The following is a 20,942-nucleotide window of genomic DNA, read 5'->3' on the forward strand; positions in this document are numbered from 1 at the left end:
CCACCCTTCCTTTCCAGGGTGTATCCCTGAGGGCTGGGACTGGCCTACTGAGCCTCAGGTATATTGAGCCCTGCCTCTGCCTTTGGCCCACTCCACAAAGCTAAGAGAAGCTGGCTCTGGCCCTGGAGAGTAAGGACTACATATGGTACTATTTTTAGCCACACTGCACCCTTCATCCTATTTCAGAAAAGCCACTCACTCCTGCACCCTGCGTCCTAGGCAAACTCAGGATCTCCCTGGGAAGCTTAGAGAGGTGGTGATCTGGCCCTCTCAGTGGCTAGCTACCCCCTGGCGGGCAGTATTTCTGGCGCCTACTACGCTGGAAGAGGAGGTCGGGGGCGGGACAACCGGTGGGGCTGCCCTCCCGCAGTGACGTCCCCGGGGGCGGAGGGGTGATCAACTGACTCTGAGCCCTCCCTGCCTCTCCCAGAGCCAGGTCCGTCGGTCCTCGGGAAATGCTACTACCACGATTGCAATTGTCGCGCACGCCTTCGCCAGTCAGACTGCTCTACCACTGTTGGGCCCGGGTCCGAAGACGCATCACCCAGAGTGGAAACATGCAGCCAGGAGTGGCTCTGCAGGCTGTGCTGCTGGCGGTGCTGCTGGCGGGGCCACGGGGCGTGAAAAGTCGCCTTCTGAGCGGTGAGTGCGTGCGCTGGGGCGAGAGCTCTTGCCGGGACAGTCCGCACCCCAGCAGTCCGCACCGGGTGGGGAGGGAGGCGTTCCCCGCTACACTCCCCGGCCCAGCCTTCGGAACCTCCTGCTTCCAGAGAGCAATTGCTCCGCAGCTGGGATCGGGACCGGTTCCTGGGGCCATTCAGAGTCCTGGAATGCTGGAAGTCCATTCCCCGCCGAGGGTTACCCTAATGGGTCTGAGAACTAGGTTGGGTGGGGCAGTGGGCGAACCCGCTCAGCGGGTGCCCCTCCAGCTCAGCCAGCTCGGTAGAACACGGCTCTATAGTTCCTAAGAACCCCACACGGAGCAGGCTCACCAACCCCCTTTACCTCCCACTCGAGAAGTCCACCACGCAGACGGCGGGGTGGAGATCCTGGATCCGCGGTGCTGTGGGAACCTTGCCAGTTATTCCTGGTCTCCTCTGTGGGGAGGATGGCAGGCTCCAGCAGCTGGAATAGGAGCGCTTAGAGATGGGGAAAGCTGCTTAGTTAGCGTGGGACCAGCCCCGTCTGGCTCTGGGGAATGACTCTCTGTCTGCTTCCTTCCTTGTGTCGTGTCACGGCAGCCTCGGATTCGGACCCCAGAGGAGGTACAGTGCTCTGCTTTTTGCCTCTTCCAGTTGTTCTGCGTGTGGCGGGAGGGGAGAGGGCGAATACTGGTGCCCTTTTTCTCCTGTGCTGGGCGTCGACGGCTTGGCCAAGAGGAGGGAGGAGGAAGAATAGTAACCTCTTCCTCGGGGGTATCCCAGTTTGTGGAACTGATTTAGCCCTCTAGGGTTGATTTCGAGATGGGGTGTAGTGCGGGGCAGTAAATGGGGAGAGTAACTGAGTTGAGCTGCTTGGGTTAGGGCTGCAGGAGCTCAGTAGTTGATAGTGGTGGGTAGAAGGCCCGCCTACTCTTCCCCTTCCTGCAAATGAGAAAAGAAAGACACTTCCTGAAGGCAGGGGAACCAGATGGGCCCTCCGCCTCTTTCCAGCTCTGGCTGTCTCTGGCACTCACTGCAGGATTGGGATGTGTGGCCAGGCTGGACCATACAGGAAATTCGATTAAGGTGTTACATTTTCTCTTGACAATCTAGCATGGAAAAATGAGGGCTGCCAGTAAATTCAACTCCAATTTACAGTTATGCTGGTGGCAAGTTTGGGGGTGTTCCTAGTGGCTCATTTGCCTTCCATTTGCTGCCTGATTTGGAGCCCCCTTTAAGGAATCATAGAGGCTTGGCTGGCCCAGCCTTCTTTCCAGGCAATCTGGCTGCTGTCACTGCCTCTCTGAAACACCTGCTTGGTGAAAACATCAATGTCAAAGAGCCCTTTTAATTTGCTGGTGGACCCGTCTAGTGAGAGCTTCTCTATTTAGCAGCAATAACCAAAAAAAAAAAGGAAGAAAAAGGAGGAGGAGGAGGAGGAAGGAAGGAAGGAAGGAAAAGGGGAAAAGTGCAAGACTCTTCTAACTTGTTGCTTTTTGAGAATTTCTTTATAAAAGCAATGAGAGGAGAAACAGAAAATAAAAATTCACTGCAGCTTTCTGAATCATCTTTATGTGCTCTTTTCCATTTAGCACTAATAATGTAGTTAACTGTCTGCAGCCTTTGCCCTGCATTCTGGACAGTATTAGGAATAATGAAAGCTATCTGGCTCCCTGCAGCACTGCAAAACAAGTTGGGGAAACAAGAGCATTCCAGAAGGTCTGGGAAGAGGTCCCCAAATAAAATCCTTTACCCCTACTCTGTGGTAGCAATTCATCATACCCACAGCCCACAATTTGGCTCTGTCATTGCAGGGACTACTCTCTTTGTTGAAATGTGGTTTTCATTTTGTATAATTTAGATCCAGAGACATAAGCCATGTTCTCCCCTGGGCTAGGAATTGGCATTTGTTTCTGTATTTCCAGCACCTAGAACAGTGCTAGGCGAAAGGTACACTCAATACATGTTGATTGAACAAAGGAGGATGAATTAAAGAAAAAAAAGACAAAAAATTTTAAAACAAACAAATGAGTAATGAAGCTGAGGTTTAGCTGCTGCAGCAAGGCTTCAATCACCCAGACACAAGGAAGGGCAATGTGTGCTGAGGAACAATTTGCTACTTGCTTCTCAGTAGAATTCCATCCATTTATCTGAAAGAGTCTTTAGCCCTTCAGTGTCAGTCATATGAGACACACTAGTAGACTCCCAAAACAACCCAAGCCCGGGGTGGAGTGGGGAGTGAGCAGTCTAGTTGAGAGGTACTGGCTTGACTTTGTAATCAGATCTGGGTCCTGACTTGGACAATACTGATGATAAGCTATGTGACCTTAATCAGATTACTCAATTTCTCTGAGCCTCAATTTTCTCATTTGTAAAATGGCACATAAACAACATCTACATCAGGGTACTGTTATGAGGGTTAAATGAGATAAAGTCTATATATAAATGTAAAGCCCTTAACACAGTTAATGGCACACAGGAAAAGTTCAGTAAATCTTAGCTATTGTCTTTAGGTCAGGGGACTGTCAGTAATAGAAAACCCCACAGATATCATGTACTTAGCTTCAGCCCACATCAGAGACCGAGCAAATTAGTTCTGCTGCTCATAGGCAGAAGGTTTCAGGGTAGAGGAGTCCATGTCTGACTTCAGAACAACTCTCTTACCTGAAGGAATCACTCAACAGAGATACTCACTTTACACACTCTCCCCTGAGATTGCCTAAAAACATAAAATTGTTATTTATAATTCTTAAGCCATAAATCTTCATCAACTTCCCTTAAAAGATAAAAATGTCTGCTTTTCAAGAATCTATAACTGAGCAAACAAAACATGTGTCCCTGCATAATCTGAGCATCAGAGTTTAAATCACCCCAACTCCATGTTGGAAGCAGTATTAATTTTCTCTAAGAACTCTGACATAACCTTCTGGTGATAAGTAATCATAATTCTGTCCAGAAGTAGCTCCATTCTGATGCCTCTGAGCCTCCTTGCTCTTGTATACATTTCTGGTACACTGAAACAGGTTGCCTTCTTTTATCTCTAGGGCAGCTGGTTTGCCAGGGAGGGACACAGAGGCCTTGTTATAAAGTCATTTATCTCCATGATGCTTCTCGAAGACTGAACTTTGAGGAAGCCAAAGAAGCCTGCAGGAGGGATGGGGGCCACCTAGTCAGCATCGAATCTGGAGATGAGCAGAGATTGATAGAAAAGTTCATTGAAAACCTCTCAGCATCTGATGGTGATTTCTGGATTGGACTCAGAAGGCATGAAGAGAAGAGAAGCAACAGCACAGCCTGCCAAGACCTTTATGCTTGGACTGATGGCAGCATGTCAAAATTTAGGTAAGTATGTGGAGCTGACTTCTTTGACATAACTCAGAAAAGAGACAGGCTGGATCCACAGTGCCAGATCCTTGGGGAAGTGGAGGAGACCCAGCCAGACAGAGGCCTGGGGGTAGTAACACCTGAAGAGCCATTGACCAGGACAGTGTGGTGAAAGTGGTGGATTTAGCCTTGACTTGCGCCCCATGGATGTCCAAAGAGTTCTACTCAGGTGGGCGAGCCCATCAGCATTATGTCAAGAACACATGATGCTTAAAGTCTTCACCCTGTCCTTAATATGTAACAGCAAACCTAACCTTCTCCTGATGATTAGGGTCAACTATCCCTTGAAGTCAGTCTGTCCTTTTGGCTAGATATCTGGCTATAGCTAGAATCCCCATTAAGAGACTGAAGGTCCATAGAGTTGAAATCAGAATAGGACTGTGGACTACACAGAACTATGATAATGGTCAGAAAATCAGAACCAAGACCTAACTCTACAGATTGGCCAAGAGTGGAACTTTGGGAAGACTGCAGTTTATAGGACCCTCCTAAATCCTTAGCATCGAGACACTGATGCTCTCATACACCCCACCAAGACACTATGACATTGCCATCATCCCTCCCTATAAATGCAGTGACATTGTTAAAAATTTTTAAAACATCAAAATTCAGAGACAGACATAGGACTGTAAAATTTCTAACAGAATTAATATATTTTCATGATAGTTTATATAAGTAGTAAACACTAAGGCCCCAAAGGATAGAGAAGCAAAAGACCTGAGCAGATAGTTCACAAAATAGAAAATCTAATTGGTGTACAATCATATAAGAAAAAAGTTTAAAGTCATTATTAATTGAAGGTAAAGATTAAAAAATTACCTGTTACATTTAAAACAGTATGTAGGTAGCATCCATCACAACTCTTTATGCTAGTCATGTTCCTGAACTTCATATAAGTTCTGAGAGTAGCTCCTCCAATAGCATTATGGACTTCTCTTCCTAAAAGATGATGGTTAGTAGGAAGAGTAGAAGGTTATTACTCTTCACATCACTGTAGCTGGTCCCAAGGTCATGACTGACTTATCAATCTCCCTCCTCTGCTATCCAGTCCAGATTCCCCCACCCTCTGCTGCTGTCAATAACTGACCTTGTGGCATGACCCAAATCCTCATCTCTGAATAGTGTTAGGCCCTAGTTACCTTGAACTTCTCAGGGTGAAGTTAACAGACTTTTCCATTGGCCATCAAAATTGGGCAAGTAAGTACAAAAAGATACCCAAGTAGATAACCTAAGAGTCTTCACCCTGTCCATAATATATAATAGCAAACCTACCTCCTCCTGATGATTAGAGTCAACTACCTCCTGCCAAGAGAATGACATCACTTCTTGCCTGCTTGTTCCTATACACAAGGACCCCAAATGTCCAAGTGGCAACCAGTGACTCATAGCTCAATGAGACTTACTCTGTCTTCTAGAAGAACTATTCCCCTCTGGAAACTAAGAATCTCCAAACTCCCAAAGCCCAGCATTGCAGAGACAAGAAGTACAAATTCCCTGAGTGAGCCATTATCAATGATGGAACTCCTGCTTTCTTCCCTTGGCTCCCAGACCCATGTATTCTACTAGTGGAGGCACAGAAGTTTATAAATCATTGATTTAACGTGTACTTCTTTTTGGATGATGCCCTGCCCCCAAAGTATTGCCTCTAAGCTGATACTTAAGCTAAGTTTTCAACAAGCTATTCTCCATCACTCTGTCAAGCTAGCAGCTTCAAGATGGTGCAATATGTGATCTGACAAGTGACTCCCATAGCCAGGTACTTACTTCCACACCTTCTTTGCTATAAAGTAGGTGCCTTTGTCTGATGAGATGTTGTTTGGGATCCTGTTTTGATAGATTAAATATTATATACACCTTTGAATAGTGGTACTGACTAAGGTTCTTGGGCAGAAAAGGCAAACTCATGCCTAGATTGTGTGTCTGTTCCTACCAAAATGAATCATTGTCCCTTTCAGGGATCCAATGTAGTAAACTTGCCACCAGGAGATATGTTGATCACCTCAAGTATTGATGCTATGACAAAGACACAGCATTGTCCTCTGTTGCTGGAAGGCTGGACATTTGGCAGTAGTAGTAGCCAGATCAGTCTTGATTAGTGGGATCCAATCTGTAGAATCCGTGCATAGCCTCCATTCTGCCTCCTTTGTTACTATATTTGCATATCTAGTGTGCTAGTACTAGGGTGACTGATAACCAGCTGGCTGGCATTACCTGAATGAGTCATTTGTCTCCTTGGCTGTTCAGTGCCTCTTACATGAGAGATGCTCCCTGGTATGCTTTCATGTGTGATAAAAAATTATCATATTTTATGCCCAGTGATATGGATCATTCTACTCAAGAAGTCCTTGTCCCCAGTCTTCCAGTCTTTTTCCCTTTAGATTCTTATCAGCTGACCATGCTGTTTGCTTTTCCCCTGAGTCTTTATGTATTCTAATCTTCCATAACTTCTATTTCCATACAAAGGGGTTAACTAGGTGCATGAACTAAAGCAATGTCCAGTGAGAGAGTGTCCCCCTAGCACACTGTCTTTCTAGGCCACCTCCAAGTGGAGCTGCAGTTCAGCTGCTGTCCATTTTGGCTTCTTCACTCATACTTAACTGACCTTCATGAACCAAGCTCAGGCTGCCTGTATCAGCTAGCCATAAGGAACTTCTCATGCACCATAAGTGTGAGCTGAGGCAGAGGCTTTGGAACAACAGTGGTAGATATCATGGCAGTCTGCTCTAACTATTCATATAGCACCCCTTTGGTCATAGATATACCTCTTCCACCTTATAACGGATTGATTCTAGCCTACCTGAGTTGTGATAAGATGTGTCTGATAATACCTAGCTCATAATGAGCAGGTCAGGCTGCATGGTCTCTTGGTTGGTGGTCCTTGCTTAGTAAAAAAAAAAAAAAAAAAGTAGCAGTTGCTTTTCAAAAGGTGACTAGTTCTTGGCTACAGATGATATGACTTTGCTATAAAACCCTAGGAATCTGCAATGTGATTCTGTCATTGGGGTTGTCATGAATTCTATATGGGAATATGTTTCCCACCACTGGTATTTCAGTACACCTCAAATTCCAGTACTCCTCAAAGCAGTGCTCCTAGGTGTAAAATATGCTGCCTCTGGAACCCAAAGAGGCCTGCTAAGTATAAAATTTACTTCCTAAAATTATTAATAGTTTGCTCTTTTATTTGAAAGGTATGCTCTGGCATTGTCTAGATCACTAGATCCCTACACATTTTAATGAAGTGGCAAGTTCCTGAATATTCATTCACAGGGTTTATCTCTAACCCTCTGGAGAACATGAGTCTTAATAAGACCTCTAGTATAATACCTACTTCTTACTCATCTGGTCCAACTGGCATAATGTCAGCAATAAAGTGAACCAGTGTGATTTTCTGTAAGATTTCTAGGAAGTTCAGGCCTCTTCATACCATATTACAACAGAGGGTAGGAAAAATCAATGCAGCCTCAGTCAAGACCATACAGGTATACTATTGTCCATTGCCAATAAGCACAAACCATTCCAGATTCTTTCTGATCCAGATGGAAAAGAATGTGTTCACCAGATCTGCATATTAAGTACTGAATTGCATATCAGCCTGCTCTAGCAAAGATATCACCTATGGCACAGCAGCTAAAATCAGGGTTTCACCTTGATTGAGTTTGTGCTATCATTGTGTTAGTCAGCTTTTCATTGCTATGACCAAAATACTGACAAGAACAACGTAGAGGAGGAAAAGTTTATTTGCCTTACAGTTTTAGAGATCTTCCTGATTTTTGCATGAGTCAGAGTAGTAAATTAAATACGGATATGATGAGGAACATCACACTGCATTCTCTAGGTCTTTAAGGAGGGCACCATTTTCTGCCATCTTCCCTGGATTAAAGATATGGTTGTTGGTTTAGTAACTTGGGAGGGGGTGGGAAGGAGTGCAGTTTCAAAGGCTTCTACTTGATCTGCTCCACTATAGTAGCCTAAGGAACCAACATGGAACTATACCAACTACCAATATGTCTATTCAATTCATATATGTGGGGACCCGGACAATGACTACGGGCTGGGTCCTTCTGTGAGCTGACCTCTATTAATACCTGGTCCCAATATGTTCCCACTCCAAATGGGTAATAGCACTTCAAGTCTGAATATCAGTGTCAACTTATACCTTGTGTCAAACAGCTCTTTGTAATATTTGGATATACTCCCCTCTCCCAGCATATGGTTACTTAAGTAAATGGCCAGAGGTTCCTTTGGGGAAAGAACAGGGGAAATTATTATCACATGTGCCTGCCATGGTACTTCAGAGTCCTTCTTCCTGGAAACCTGACCTTTCCCTCTATCAGTTAGTATGAGTCTGAAAACTGACTCAAATCCAAAAATTACATTCAGCCGTAATGTTCTATATCTCCCTGAGATGAAATAATGTAAAGGCTAGTAGGGAGTGTCAAGGGGTTTGGAAAAGAGGATGGAGGTAACTAATGAGGCACAAAGCCTAGCTCCTGACAGGGGCCCCAGCTGTCCACATAATGTCTAAGGAGTGCTTACTGCAAGCTTATGTATTGTTCAGGAAATTCAAGTAGAGCAAAAGGACCTTCCTTCCTTCCTTCCTTCCTTCCTTCCTTCCTTCTCTTAGCTGTCTCTTTATTCAGGAGGGACTCTGACAAGAGCCAAGCAGAGCAGCAGTGTCTGGCTAAATAGTCTGAGCATCAGGACAAGAACCCAGCCCTGAAGGGAAGCAGCTCAGGTGGGTGATCAGGCAGACTACAAAGCCCATCCCTGAGTTAATATCTGAGATAGGTGCTTCAGATTTAGACTCTCAACGCGGTCCAAGTCTTTAACCTGGCACCCACATAACCAACTGGGTGGCAGCACCATTTAATTCCAGGTTTTACTGGGTAACTGCTAATGCACCCCTTCAGGGGTCTAGGAAGGCAAAGAGAAAACATCTGGTAGTGGAGGCTGAAAGGCTTACAAGCCTGATCACATGGAAATGATGTAAAAACTGAAAAAGACCAAATGGTCCTTCTTCCCATGTGTCTACCCCTTACCTTACTTAACAGCCTCTATATTTTGGAGGGTCATACAGTGATGGCTAATGAAAAGCAAAAAAAGATGGAAACAGAGCAAGTTTTGGATGAGACATATTATGCCTCTTCTCAATGTGTATGATCTCTTTAAAAAGGGAAACAAAACGAAAAGCAAAAAGCAAAAAAGAAATGAGCAGCCCTACTAGCTGCCTTTTCTCATAATTCCTTTGCAGACATCATATGGTAATAGATTCCTCCGTGCAAAGAGGTTGTGGCAAATGTCAGATGATTGATTGTGATGTCCATATTAGAAAGTATGTGGCTCTGTTTATTGGCAGTGCTTCAATCCCTCCTCTCTGTGTATTATGTTCTGAAGCCAAGTATCATGTTAGTGTCCCAGTGGAACCTGATGGGAAAACAAAGGCTTGGAAGTCTTGGAGTATGTTTCTCCACTTGCCTCTATTGTTTATTCCTTTCCTACAGGAACTGGTATGTGGATGAGCCTTCCTGTGGTAGTGAAGTCTGTGTAGTCATGTACCATCAGCCTTCAGCACCTGCTGGCATTGGGGGCCCCTACAAGTTCCAGTGGAATGATGACCGATGCAACATGAAGAACAACTTTATTTGCAAATATTTTGATGGTAATGAATGCTCTCCCAAGCTGAATTCTCAACCTCCTCTCTTATTTCATAAGCAGCTTCTCGTACCAAGAATTTGGTATGTGGTCACTAAGAATGCTTATCACAAATGCCAGCAATGATAAACTTCAGGAATTCTTGTAAAGAGATATGTAATGATACTTCCTCACTGAGTAATAATTATAGGAAAGGAAAGATTATCAGATGCTAAGAGAATGGATGAAAAGAAGAAAGAATATATTTCATGTGTGATAAAGCAAGATTTATGAGAACATCTAGAAAGAAAAAAGTTCTCTCTCTGGACAAACAAAAATTCTTACTCATTCTACATGCACAGTTAGCTGTAGGAGCTTGGAATAAGCTGACCATTGCTCCTACAAGTCTTCCAACAGCTATGTGAGATATTTTCTCAGAATTTAAAGAAACACACTAATAACCAGAGGAGGCAGAAGATAAAACACACCAATTTTACTGGCACCAGGAAAAAATAGCAGGCACATTGATGATCAAGTTTAAACTCCCCAGGCTACCTACTGTCTATATGTCTTGCAACCTTAACTTGCATTTGCTTCTAGATCTTTAAGAGTTGCAAATTGGCTATAAATCCAGTCTCACCCTGCTGAGGTTTCCCAGACTCTTTTATTAAAACTGACATAGATCTAAACTTGAACTGATTCTTGATCTATCCCTGAAGTTTCTCACCTCCCTGAAGCCAAATTCTTGGCCCCAGTTCTGCATTATTTCCTGACAGGGGTAGAGTGACTTGTTAGTTATATCTAGTTTGGGACTAAGAATCCTGTCATTTAAAATTTTTTAAATTGGACTATGCTCCGGGGGTAACTTTTGCTACTAAAAGATATTTTTCCTTCTTTTTTTTTAAAGAGAGAGGAGAGAGAGAGAGAGAGAGAGAGAGAGAGAGAGAGAGAGAGAGATTTAATATTTATTTTTTAGTTCTCGGCAGACACAACATCTTTGTTTGTATGTGGTGCTGAGGATCGAACCCGGGCCGCACGCATGCCGGGCGAGCGCACTACCGCTTGAGCCATATCCCCAGCCCCAAAAGATATTTTTCCTTCTTCATCTCTGAGACAAATTCTTTTATATAGTGACCATACCAAGATTCTCCCTACCATACCAAGTTGTCTCAGGCTGGGAGGTTTTAAAGAACTAGACTGGCTTATCAGGTCACCTTCATAGATCAGTGAAAGGAAAACACTTGTTACAAACTGGCTTTCCATTACTTCTATTAATTATATTATATTAACTCCATGGCTAAACATTTTTACTTTTTAAACATTTTTTGAAATGTGAGATTTTGAAAATTGCTTTAATATTCTTTTATTTTTTAGCTTGGTTCCTTTCTAAAAAGAAATCATATTCATCATTACTTTTGCTATTGCTCATATTAGTTAGACCGAGTTCTGTCCAGAAAAATATGGCATACACAAAGATTTTACTAGGAGAATAAAGTAAAAAGGATATTTGCAGAAGTGGTAAGCAAAGAGCAGGAGATGGTAAAGTACCCAGAGACTAACTACAATGGGAAGCTCTTACCACCCCTAGGCCTAAAAGGGCAAAGGGAGAGAATCTTTTAACAGAATCCAGAAAAGGCTTGAGGTCATAAAAAAAGAATCCCCTCAACAGAAATGGTAACCACAAAATACAATTACTGTAAAATTATGCTGATAAGCAAGGGACCATGAAGAATAAATACTGTGACCTCTCTCTCCTACCTTCTGATCTCCTGCTTTGCCTCCCACTGGCTAAGTCTAATAAGAAACCAAAGGATTCCCGGTGAAACAGTCCATAGAGATCAGCCCAGATCAGAATGAATCCAATAGTGGGAGATAGGCACATGGCAAAGAACTAACACATTGCCTTTATGTGGCCTCCCATCCTCAGCATAAGTTCATATTATTCAGCATGCTGAAATAAGGGTGGACAAGATCAGTCTCAGTTCTCACCATTCTAACACCTCTCCTCCCCATGCTATCCTAATGCCTTTCTGCTAGTTTAGTTCCCCAAGAGACTTAACTGTTGTTTCCTGTGTGTAGAACACATTTTCCCTCTCTCTTTCAACTTGTTTTCACCTTTCATGTTCAGGTTAAGCAGCAGTGTCTGGCTAAATAGTCTGAGCATCAGGGCAAGAACCCAGATGCTCAGACTATCTAGAACTTACTAAGCAACTAAGTAACACAAGTCATAACAACAAAGTAAAACAAGTGATACTGGATTGGATTACAGACCATGATGATAATGATGATGATGGTGACAGTGATGATGACAATTTTATATAAATGACAATATTAGGACAATTGGCAGAATGTGCATATGATTAGATAACAGTATTATATCAATGTTGATTTCTTGGTTTTGATCAATGGATTGTGATATAGTATAAAAGAATGCCTCTCTCCCTTTTAAATATAAATTGAAGTTGTTAAGAGTAGAGGGATACCATGTCTGAAACTTTCTTTTTGGAAAAAAGTTACATATGTGTATATATATAAATATGTGTATATTATAAATTCAGTATCTATGTATATATAGATATAAGCATATAGAGATAGGTAGATGATTGATACAGATAATAATTAAGCAAATGAAATATAATAAAATAATAAGGTGAAGGATATATGAGAATTCCTTGTACTATTCTTACAAATTTTCATAAATCTGAAATTATTTCAAAATAATTTCCTTGGAGAAGCTTTCCAGGACCCCTCAAGTTTAGGTGATCCTCCTGTGAGAACCAGAAGCACCTCATACACAGTACTTTCACTTCCCGTTTCCAGGTTTGTCCCTTTTGCTATATGCTTACAAGAAGTCTGGAAACATACTTGTCTAGCCAACTGATGAAGTAGGGGAAGATCACTTCTGTGGTTCCCAAAAGATGACATTCTGTCCTATCATGCCACAGTATCAAGAGACTGGGTCAGTTATCATCTCTAAAACTAGGGTTGAGAATGTGGCCATATGGCATGCAAGCCAGACCTGAATATTTGACTACTCCAGGAATACGGTAAAGGCACAGGGATATTCAGGGAAAACTAGAGAGAAACCATTCAAGGTATGGCAGATGCACTACTCAGATGTATGGCAGATGCATGGCATCGAGGTGCCATGTTTACTGCAATTTTGCACAGTAGACTGAATTATGGAGGAACAACAATACGAATAGATCATTAAATGTCACTGAATATACTATGTATTTCAATGTAATATCATGAAATTAACATGAATTAATATTCTCCTATATGTCCATATTTTATGGCCATCTTGTCAAATATAAGCTCCTTAGAGGGCCAGGATTATTTCTCATTTGCTGTTGCATGGCATAGTTATATCTCCTTACTATTTTAACTTTTATTTGAATTTATTAATTTTTATTTGAATTGGTTGAAGTTCCAGTTTAGCAACTTACTGGTTATGAAATTTGGGCAAGTTATTTAATCTCCCTGACTTTTGGTTTCCTCATGTAGAAAAACCAAAAAACCTGACTCCCTCGTCAGGTCATTATCGAGATTGAGCTTGTTCTTATAAAACATTTAGAATAGTTTCTATCATTTGTAGGCATTATATAAGTGAGTTTTAAAATAAATATATTTGCTTCACCTCTACGTACACACACTTATAGGAAGATGATTAAAAACTTCTGTCCTTTCTGAATGAAACTTCAGAATAAGCTTGCCATCTGAGCCTTAGGAATGTGAATTCTAAAGTTTTGCCCCTAAGAACCCTGTCACTATCAACTCCAGGGCATCTAAATAGCATAAGTGACTCATTGTCAATACAACAGTTCAGTCAGAAGCCAAAACATTTGACATAGGTTGTCTGTGCAACCTCACTTTCCCGAAGCTCTTGGAACTATTTAAAATAATTCAAGGCCAATCACCAGTTTTTGATTTGGGGCTAGCCAGTCCCTCGAACACTTTTATTGCTTGGAAATCAGTGCTTGTTGCTCTCTGAAACATCTGCAATATGAGTTGCTAAAATGTCTTGGATTGCTGTAAAATAATTCAGGAGTGTAAATGTGGAAGTAGGGCTTTCTGTTGAAATCAGATGAGCTATACATTGATAGAAGCAGGAGCTACATCACAGCACACAGGGATTCATCATACAGACTTTCTACTTTGGTGTATATTTAAAAATTCTCATATTTAAAGTTTTTGAATAGTTTTCTTTTTTAAGAAAAAACACCTAAGTAAAGCTGGGGGAAGGCTAGTCTTTATGCAGAAGCAATTCTTTTGATTTAATGAACCTAGTCCTGGTATCTGATAACAGAAAATAATCTGATTACAATAAAGTTTATTGGAAATGGTTGCTATTCTCTAGCTGATTTTATTCAGATGGCAGGAAAATTTTGTTATTATTTTCATTTTTATTTCTGCAGAGAAACCAACAGCTGCTTCCACAAGACCTGGAGGTAAGGCTGTCATTTGAGATTTGAGTTAACTCAGCCCCTCTCCATTAAGTTAGAATCAGTTCTTTAGACCAGATTATTCAACAGAAGATGATGGTGTTAACCCAGACAATTTGGATGCACCACATCCAGCTATGATGAGTCCATTATTCTCACTCTTTGGTATTGTCTCTTTCAAAACTGAAGAACAACAGTAGCAAATTCAGTTTGGGATATTATTTATTATTATTGACAATAGGAAGGGAATTATTTAATTTAATGAGACAAGAAATGAGCCAAACAGAATCGTTCTAGCAGAGAGTCACTGGCCCTTCCCTTCGGCACCTCACTCCTCCATGTGGCTATTAAGCCAGCTGCCTGTCACTTGTTTTACTGCCTGACCCTCACCTAACGACAGTAAAATTCATATCTTTACTTTCCTATGTATATAAGTGTCAATAGCCAGGTTGCTACTGCTATTTAGCATCTCACTTTACACATGGTAGGACCTCAGAGAATATCTGCATTAAAGTTCCTTTTTCCAAGTTCTCAAGTCCATGTGTCTCTCTCCAGGTGAAAGAACAGAGCCAGCAACACCCACAATTCCAGAGGAAACACAGAAAGAAGATGCCAAAGAAACATTTAAAGAAAGTAAAGGTATGTACAGAGTTCACTTGGGGAAAACAGACAATGAGACTCTCTTGATTGCTTTACTATATGTTTATATTCCCTATTTTGTTCTTTCCCACAGCTCCTTAAAAATGGAATTAGACCGTTATCTGTGACTTTGCCAAAACTGTATTTAAGGTTAGGTTTCATCAGTGAAATATGCAAATAGAGCTATCATAAGACAATTGAGGAGATCAGACTAGTCAGGAAGTAAAAGACCTGCAGGAAGACAAAGCCCCTTGGTCTTAGGCTAGAGGTGGGATAGGGCTGGGACTGAGAGAATGGATGCAGAGACAGAAGAGCGGAAAGACCTGTACCACAATGCATAACACCTGTGATTAATAGCCATCTGTGAAATAGAGGAAATGGACCAAAACATTTAAAAAGATCATAAAAGGTAAAAGAAAATGGAGTGATAAATTGGAGTGCTAATGGACTTTCAACCTCACCCTCACACTGAGTTTCAAGAAGGAAATCTGGGGTTTTGTTACTGGGCAACTTTAAAAAAACACTTAAGTTCTCTGTGCTTCAGTTTAATCATCTGCATAATAGAAGTAATAATATTTTTCTTAGCTACCTGGGAACATTACTGTGTCCATAAAATGAAATAGAATGTTGCAGTTCTGACACTAACCACCTGAGTTGGCACAGACTGCCCCCCCCCATAGCTTAAAGGCACAGTCCATAACTGCCCTCACTTCAAGCATTACCCACAAGTTTAGGGATCCTCAGGTCACATCTCTTCTGACCAATTGGCTACAATTCCAGGAGTGCCTACAACCCTCTCTCAAGTTCAAAAATTCATTAAGACAATTCACAGAACTCAGGAAAATACTGTACATACTTAGGCATTTTATTACATAGGATACAGCCAAAGAAAAGAACATGGGGTGAGGTCTAAAGGAGTTCTAATTGGGCCCTTCCATGTTCTCTCCCAGTGGAATCAGAATGTATCATCCTCCTCCTGGCATACTGATGTGTACAGGAAGCTCCACTTATCTTTGGTGTCCAGGGGGTTTACAGGAGTTTCATTGATTACTTAGGTGGGGTAGATCTTATCACCAGTCATGTGGTATAACTCAGTCTCCAAAGGAGGTCAGGCTGATGTCATCAGGCTCAGAGCCCCCACCCAAAAATCACTTGTCCAGTTTTCTTGTGTGGCCAGCCCCCCACAAACACAGGCCACCACTGTCTTGGACAGGTCCTTACAATAAATTCTAGTACCATCCAAGATGCTCATGAATAACAAAGTCAGTTCTATTACTTGGGAAATTCAAGTATTTAGACCCTCCTTCCCAGGAACCAGGGGCAATTTTTTTATGATACAACAAACGTAATATGTGCTAGAAAAAAAAATAAAATGCTATGCAAAGGTGTGTGGCATTTTTATTGCTCTTTGATATTATAGTGGTACTTAAAGAGGATTTTTGGAGTATTTTGGTTTTGGTTTTTGATGGTTGTCAGGTTTGCAGCTTCACAGGGGAAAAAAAAAAAACAGTAATAGCCACTGGATGGCTGGAATCTTAGATAAGTGGGAACAGGAAGGGAGTTAGTCTAAAATTCTTGCTTCCTCCCAAAACCTTATTGTTGGTTCTAAGTCTTAAAGGACTAAAAGGTACAGAAAAGAAGACCTCTAAGAGAATTTCATAGTCACTGCTCATGAACCCAACTGAAGCCAGTTGGTCTTAGTTAGAAATGTTGGGAAGCATTTAAGTCTAATTTGTGTGCTCTGTGAACTTCTGTTTCGCAATAATGACCCCAGAACTTTTGACTGGATTCTTCTTTGCTTCCTCTCCCCAACCCCTACACTGGGAACTACCATGGCTGCTCTCAGAGGCCAAGGCATCAATACTGCACCAATAGTCTCTGCTTTGCTACGAAAGACAAGGGAAGAAAGAATATCTTTTCTCCAAAAAATAATCTCTTTGAATTATAAAAAGTACCCTTTTGGTATTTGCAAGACTCAAAAAATTAAAATTATTTTCATTATTATTACTTAGGGTAAAAAGACAGGTAGAAAATATTTAATGAGGGGCTGGGGATGTGGCTCAAGCGGTAGCACGCTCACCTGGCATGCGTGCAGCCCGGGTTCAATCCTTGTCACCACATACAAACAAAGATGTGTGTCTGCTGAAAACTAAAAAATAAATATTAAGAAAATTCTCTCTCTCTCTCTCTCTTTAAAAAAAAGGAAATATTTAATGAAACTAGAAGATGCTTTACTAACTGGGTAATTCTACATCTACCTCCTAGGAATGTGCTCTCTGGAATACCCTGTATTTGGTTATGCCTTTTTAAAAAAATTTTTAAATATATTTGTTAGTTGTCAATAGATACAATACCTTTATTTTATTTATTTTTATGTGGTGCTGAGGATCGAACCCAGTGCCTCATACATGCTAGGCAAGCACTCTACCACTGAGCCACAACCCCAGCCCCTTGATGATACCTTTTGAAGCCAGGTTTGAAGCACACATACATGCCAAAAAAAAAAAAAAATCACCAATGCTGATAGTGTGCTATTTTTCTTTTCAGAAGCTTCCTTGAATCTTGCCTACATCCTAATCCCCAGCATTCCCCTTCTCCTCCTCCTTGTGGTCATCACAGTCATATGTTGGGTTTGGATCTACAGAAGGAGGCAAGTAAAACCTTCTTTATGTAAACCTTTGTGTCCTCTGCCTTTGTGAATATTTGGATATTGCCCTGTTTACTTCATTAAAAGTCACAGAAGCCCCAAGAGAATGGCCACTGTAGATTGGAGAGTAAATTATCTGGCAGGCTCAGAGTATTCAGAGATTAAGAGAGTGATATTATATTCTTTATTTTGGGGTATGTGGAAGATTTTAAACAATTTGAAAAGTGAAACTATGTTATTCACTTCCTGTGTACCCACTTATCACCCAGCAAAAGTGCTCTCACAAATATAGGTCCTGGTTCCAAAAGTGTGTTGAATAAGGAATGACTGGTAGGCCATGTGAAGAATGACTGTTCCAAAGCATTCTGGTAAGCCTCTGAAACAGAGCCACTTCGTTCAGAATGAAAGAGCCAAATTCCTTTTAACTGACTTTTAAAAAATTGATTGCATAGGAGTAGATTGGTTCAAAACACTAGATAGTATAGACAACCTCTTTTGCAGGCAGGATCAGTGTCCCTTTTTTTTAGGCACACAGAATTGTTCTCAGTTACCTTTTCATTCCCCAGGATCATGGTATTCATAGAAGGCTAGTATTCCCATTTACGATAGAAAAAGGTTCAATTTAAGTTTTGGCTTCCTTTGATGACCAATCTGAAACTAATTAGTAAGATTCTGATGTACAACTTTTCAACTTCCTTAAGGGATTATTACAAGCATCAAAGCAATGAATACATGCAGAGTGGGCATCTGATAAGTACTTAAAAATGTCACCCATTATTCTGATCGTTTTTATCTAAAAGTAGAATTCAGTTCAAAAATTACAAATATATTTTTCAACTGTTTACTCTGCAGTTGATTCTTCATTTCCCTTCTTTATCTATTTAGCACCTCGCCAGGATTTGGGAATAGTAACTCATGCTTGAGTCTATCTCTCTAAGGGTTTTTAACCTTTCTTTGTGCCATAGACCCCTGTAGCAGTCTGGTGAAGCCTGTGGCTCTTTTCCCAGAACAAAATTTTTAAATGCTTGAAATTTACATTGGGTTGCAAAGGAAACAATTAGACTTTTATATTGTTTAGCAAAAATATTTCCAAATATGAATACATGACACAGCATTTTCATGTGCTTTTTATTAATTGCTCTTTATTTAGTGATGGGTATAATTATTATAATTTTGAAGTTGAGAGGAAGCAACTATGATAACTGTGATATGATATGAAAATAGTTATGATTCCTGTTGTTGATCAAGTCAAAGACATTTTTAATTCTACTCTGGTTTAATAACTGAATTCATAATGGAAGGCCATTCTGTGTTTCACTTATAGATGAGTTTCGAAAAGAGTGACATTTTTTGCCCATCAAATTCTATCCCTGGACCCTCCCAAGACTCTGGGTGCCCAGGATAGAAACCCGTGTCCCACTCTCTGGCCTCAGTGAACGACATATACATAATTGCTTTGAACTTAACACTTTCCTGGTTTGTCCTCCTCCCTCCCCAAAGCCCTGGCCTGTAGGTTTTGGTAAGTAAGAAGTACACTTTGAGGAACAGCCAGGGTATACTCCCTTCTGCTTTCAGGAAGCTCAGAGATTTTCTCAGGGGAGCACCTCAATTGCCTGGTCTCAATACTCAACCCTTTTTCTCCCTCTCCCAGGACACGGGAACAGGCAGACCCTAGCATAAAAGGAAAACACAACATCTGGCCCTCTCCTCACCAAGAACACAGCCCAGACCTAGAGGTTTACAATGTCATAAGAAAACAAAGTGAAGCCGATTTAGCTGAGCCCCGGCCAGACCTGAAGAACATTTCATTCCGGGTGTGTTCAGGAGAAGCCACTCCTGACAACATGTCTTGTGACTATGACAACATAGCTGTGAACCCTTCAGAAAGCGGGTTTGTGACTATGGCAAGTGTGGAAAGTGGATTTGTAACCAATGACATTTATGAGTTCTCCCCTGACCAAATGGGGAGGAGCAAGGAATGCAGATGGGTAGAAAATGAAATATATGGTTACTAGGACACATGAAAAAAAAATTTGAACTGATAAGAATGGAAAATATATAAGAAGAAAATTCTCCTATTTTCTATAAAGGGAAGTACTCAGAATGTCTATGAAAATGCTCAGATCAGGTCCTGGGGGTGAGCATGTGATCCCCACTAACCCCTGTTGGGTTCCCAAGTTCTGGCTTTATCCCTTGTCCCAGCCTCTTTCTCACCCAGCGGGACCTTATGAAAAAGCACCTTGGGGGCTGGGATTGTGGCTCAGTGGTAGAGCGCTTGCCTAGCATGTGTGAGGCACTGGGTTTGATTCTCAGCACCACATATAAACAATTAAGTAAAATAATAAAAGTCCATCAATAACTAATAAAAATATTTTTTTAAAAGCACCTTGGCACATAGTGGTGTCCCAATAAATGTCAGTCGACTGTCAGTTAAAAAAAACAGTACTTTAACTGACAAAGATGGAGCTTGTAGCTGTAGAACATGGGGAGCCCACCTCTAGGTTCTGTTTTTCTTGCTCTATACAGCAGCACACATAATCACAAAGAGATAGACTACAGCATCTTTTCAAAGCCCAAGTATAGTAGCCCCAGGCTGGCCTGCCCATCGGCAATTTTCATATCTTTTTTTTTTTTTTCCTCAAAGAATAAAATCAAATAAAAAGCAGGAAACAGAATGTTAGTCAGTCTGTGTCTACAGCCCTTCCTCTGCATGTGGCCTCAGGGGACCTTTTTTTTTTTTTTCTCCTGACATCTAAACTTAGAAATGTTCAACTTGGAAATACTTTAGAAACTAAAAATGAAATTTGTGTCTGTGCTTCTAAACTTATTTGTGCTCCCAGCCCTGATACTACACGTTGTCTTATTTGCACATGCATTTTACTATAGCATCAACATATTACTAAGAATGATAACAATCCTACTTTTTTTGGGGGGTGGGGGCGGGGTGGAGGACATGACTATATGACTACTTCAAATACTTTTGGTCTCAAATCCAGAGAAAAGTTTCTGGATTTGAGACCAAAGGCCTGGTATCAGTCATGTAATTTAGTAAGTCATATACACTTCAAAAATCTGAAAGCCATTATTTAAATCACCAGCAACCTCCCTCTATCAACTTAATAATCTTATCATTTTAACCACTTCCCTCTTAGGAATTATTTTTAATAGTCTAGCAATTATGTCTCATATATGGAGCCCCAAACCAGACAATTAACTAGTCTGAGTCAGCAGTATCAAATGCAGTGAATTGTAACCACTGCCCAACTATCTGCCCTAGTAAGTCAGAGAACAGGGTGGATAACAAAAATATTATTTCTGTCTGTTCTAGAAGTGTGTTTTGTGGAGTTACAACATTTGAAGCAAAAGCAGTGAGCAGCATGCGGTCTGAAGGACTAATTCATTGCTCTAAAATGTCCGAATTCCCACTTTGCCTCATACAGGTTACTCTAAAACCTGTCTCTTTATCCTCTACTGTGTCCCCACTATCCCCTGCTACAAGGCTGCAAACTCCATGAGGATAGCAACTCTACCTGCCCCTCTGCATTCTACTTGTTG

General features: G+C 41.3%; 1 protein-coding gene across 2 annotated transcripts; it reads left to right on the forward strand.

Moving 5' to 3' along the window:
- Window positions 1-400: 400 nt before the first annotated feature.
- On the forward strand, window positions 401-20,272 carry Layn (layilin). 2 transcript variants are annotated; one of them, XM_071617169.1, is made up of 8 exons: window positions 401-642; window positions 1,242-1,265; window positions 3,686-3,983; window positions 9,527-9,684; window positions 14,075-14,107; window positions 14,657-14,740; window positions 17,288-17,390; window positions 19,039-20,272. In XM_071617169.1, exons 1-8 carry the CDS (start codon window positions 456-458, stop codon window positions 19,400-19,402), a joined length of 1,251 nt encoding a protein of 416 aa, XP_071473270.1. In that variant the 5' UTR covers window positions 401-455; the 3' UTR covers window positions 19,403-20,272. The 2 variants fall into 2 exon arrangements, with proteins under 2 accessions (XP_071473270.1, XP_027786473.2); XM_027930672.2 differs by lacking the exon at window positions 1,242-1,265.
- The last annotated feature ends 670 nt before the right edge of the window (window positions 20,273-20,942 follow it).

This window comes from Marmota flaviventris, chromosome 9, assembly GCF_047511675.1.
Source record: "Marmota flaviventris isolate mMarFla1 chromosome 9, mMarFla1.hap1, whole genome shotgun sequence".
Classification (NCBI taxonomy): domain Eukaryota; kingdom Metazoa; phylum Chordata; class Mammalia; order Rodentia; family Sciuridae; genus Marmota; species Marmota flaviventris.

Excerpts from the sequence above, each read along its gene's own strand:
- Layn (XM_071617169.1), top strand. The coding sequence starts at position 456 with ATGCTACTACCACGATTGCAATTGTCGCGCACGCCTTCGCCAGTCAGA. Across the intron at positions 9,685-14,074 it reads TATTTGCAAATATTTTGATG|AGAAACCAACAGCTGCTTCC; the intron begins GTAATGAATGCT and ends TTATTTCTGCAG. Across the intron at positions 14,741-17,287 it reads AACATTTAAAGAAAGTAAAG|AAGCTTCCTTGAATCTTGCC; the intron begins GTATGTACAGAG and ends TTTTCTTTTCAG.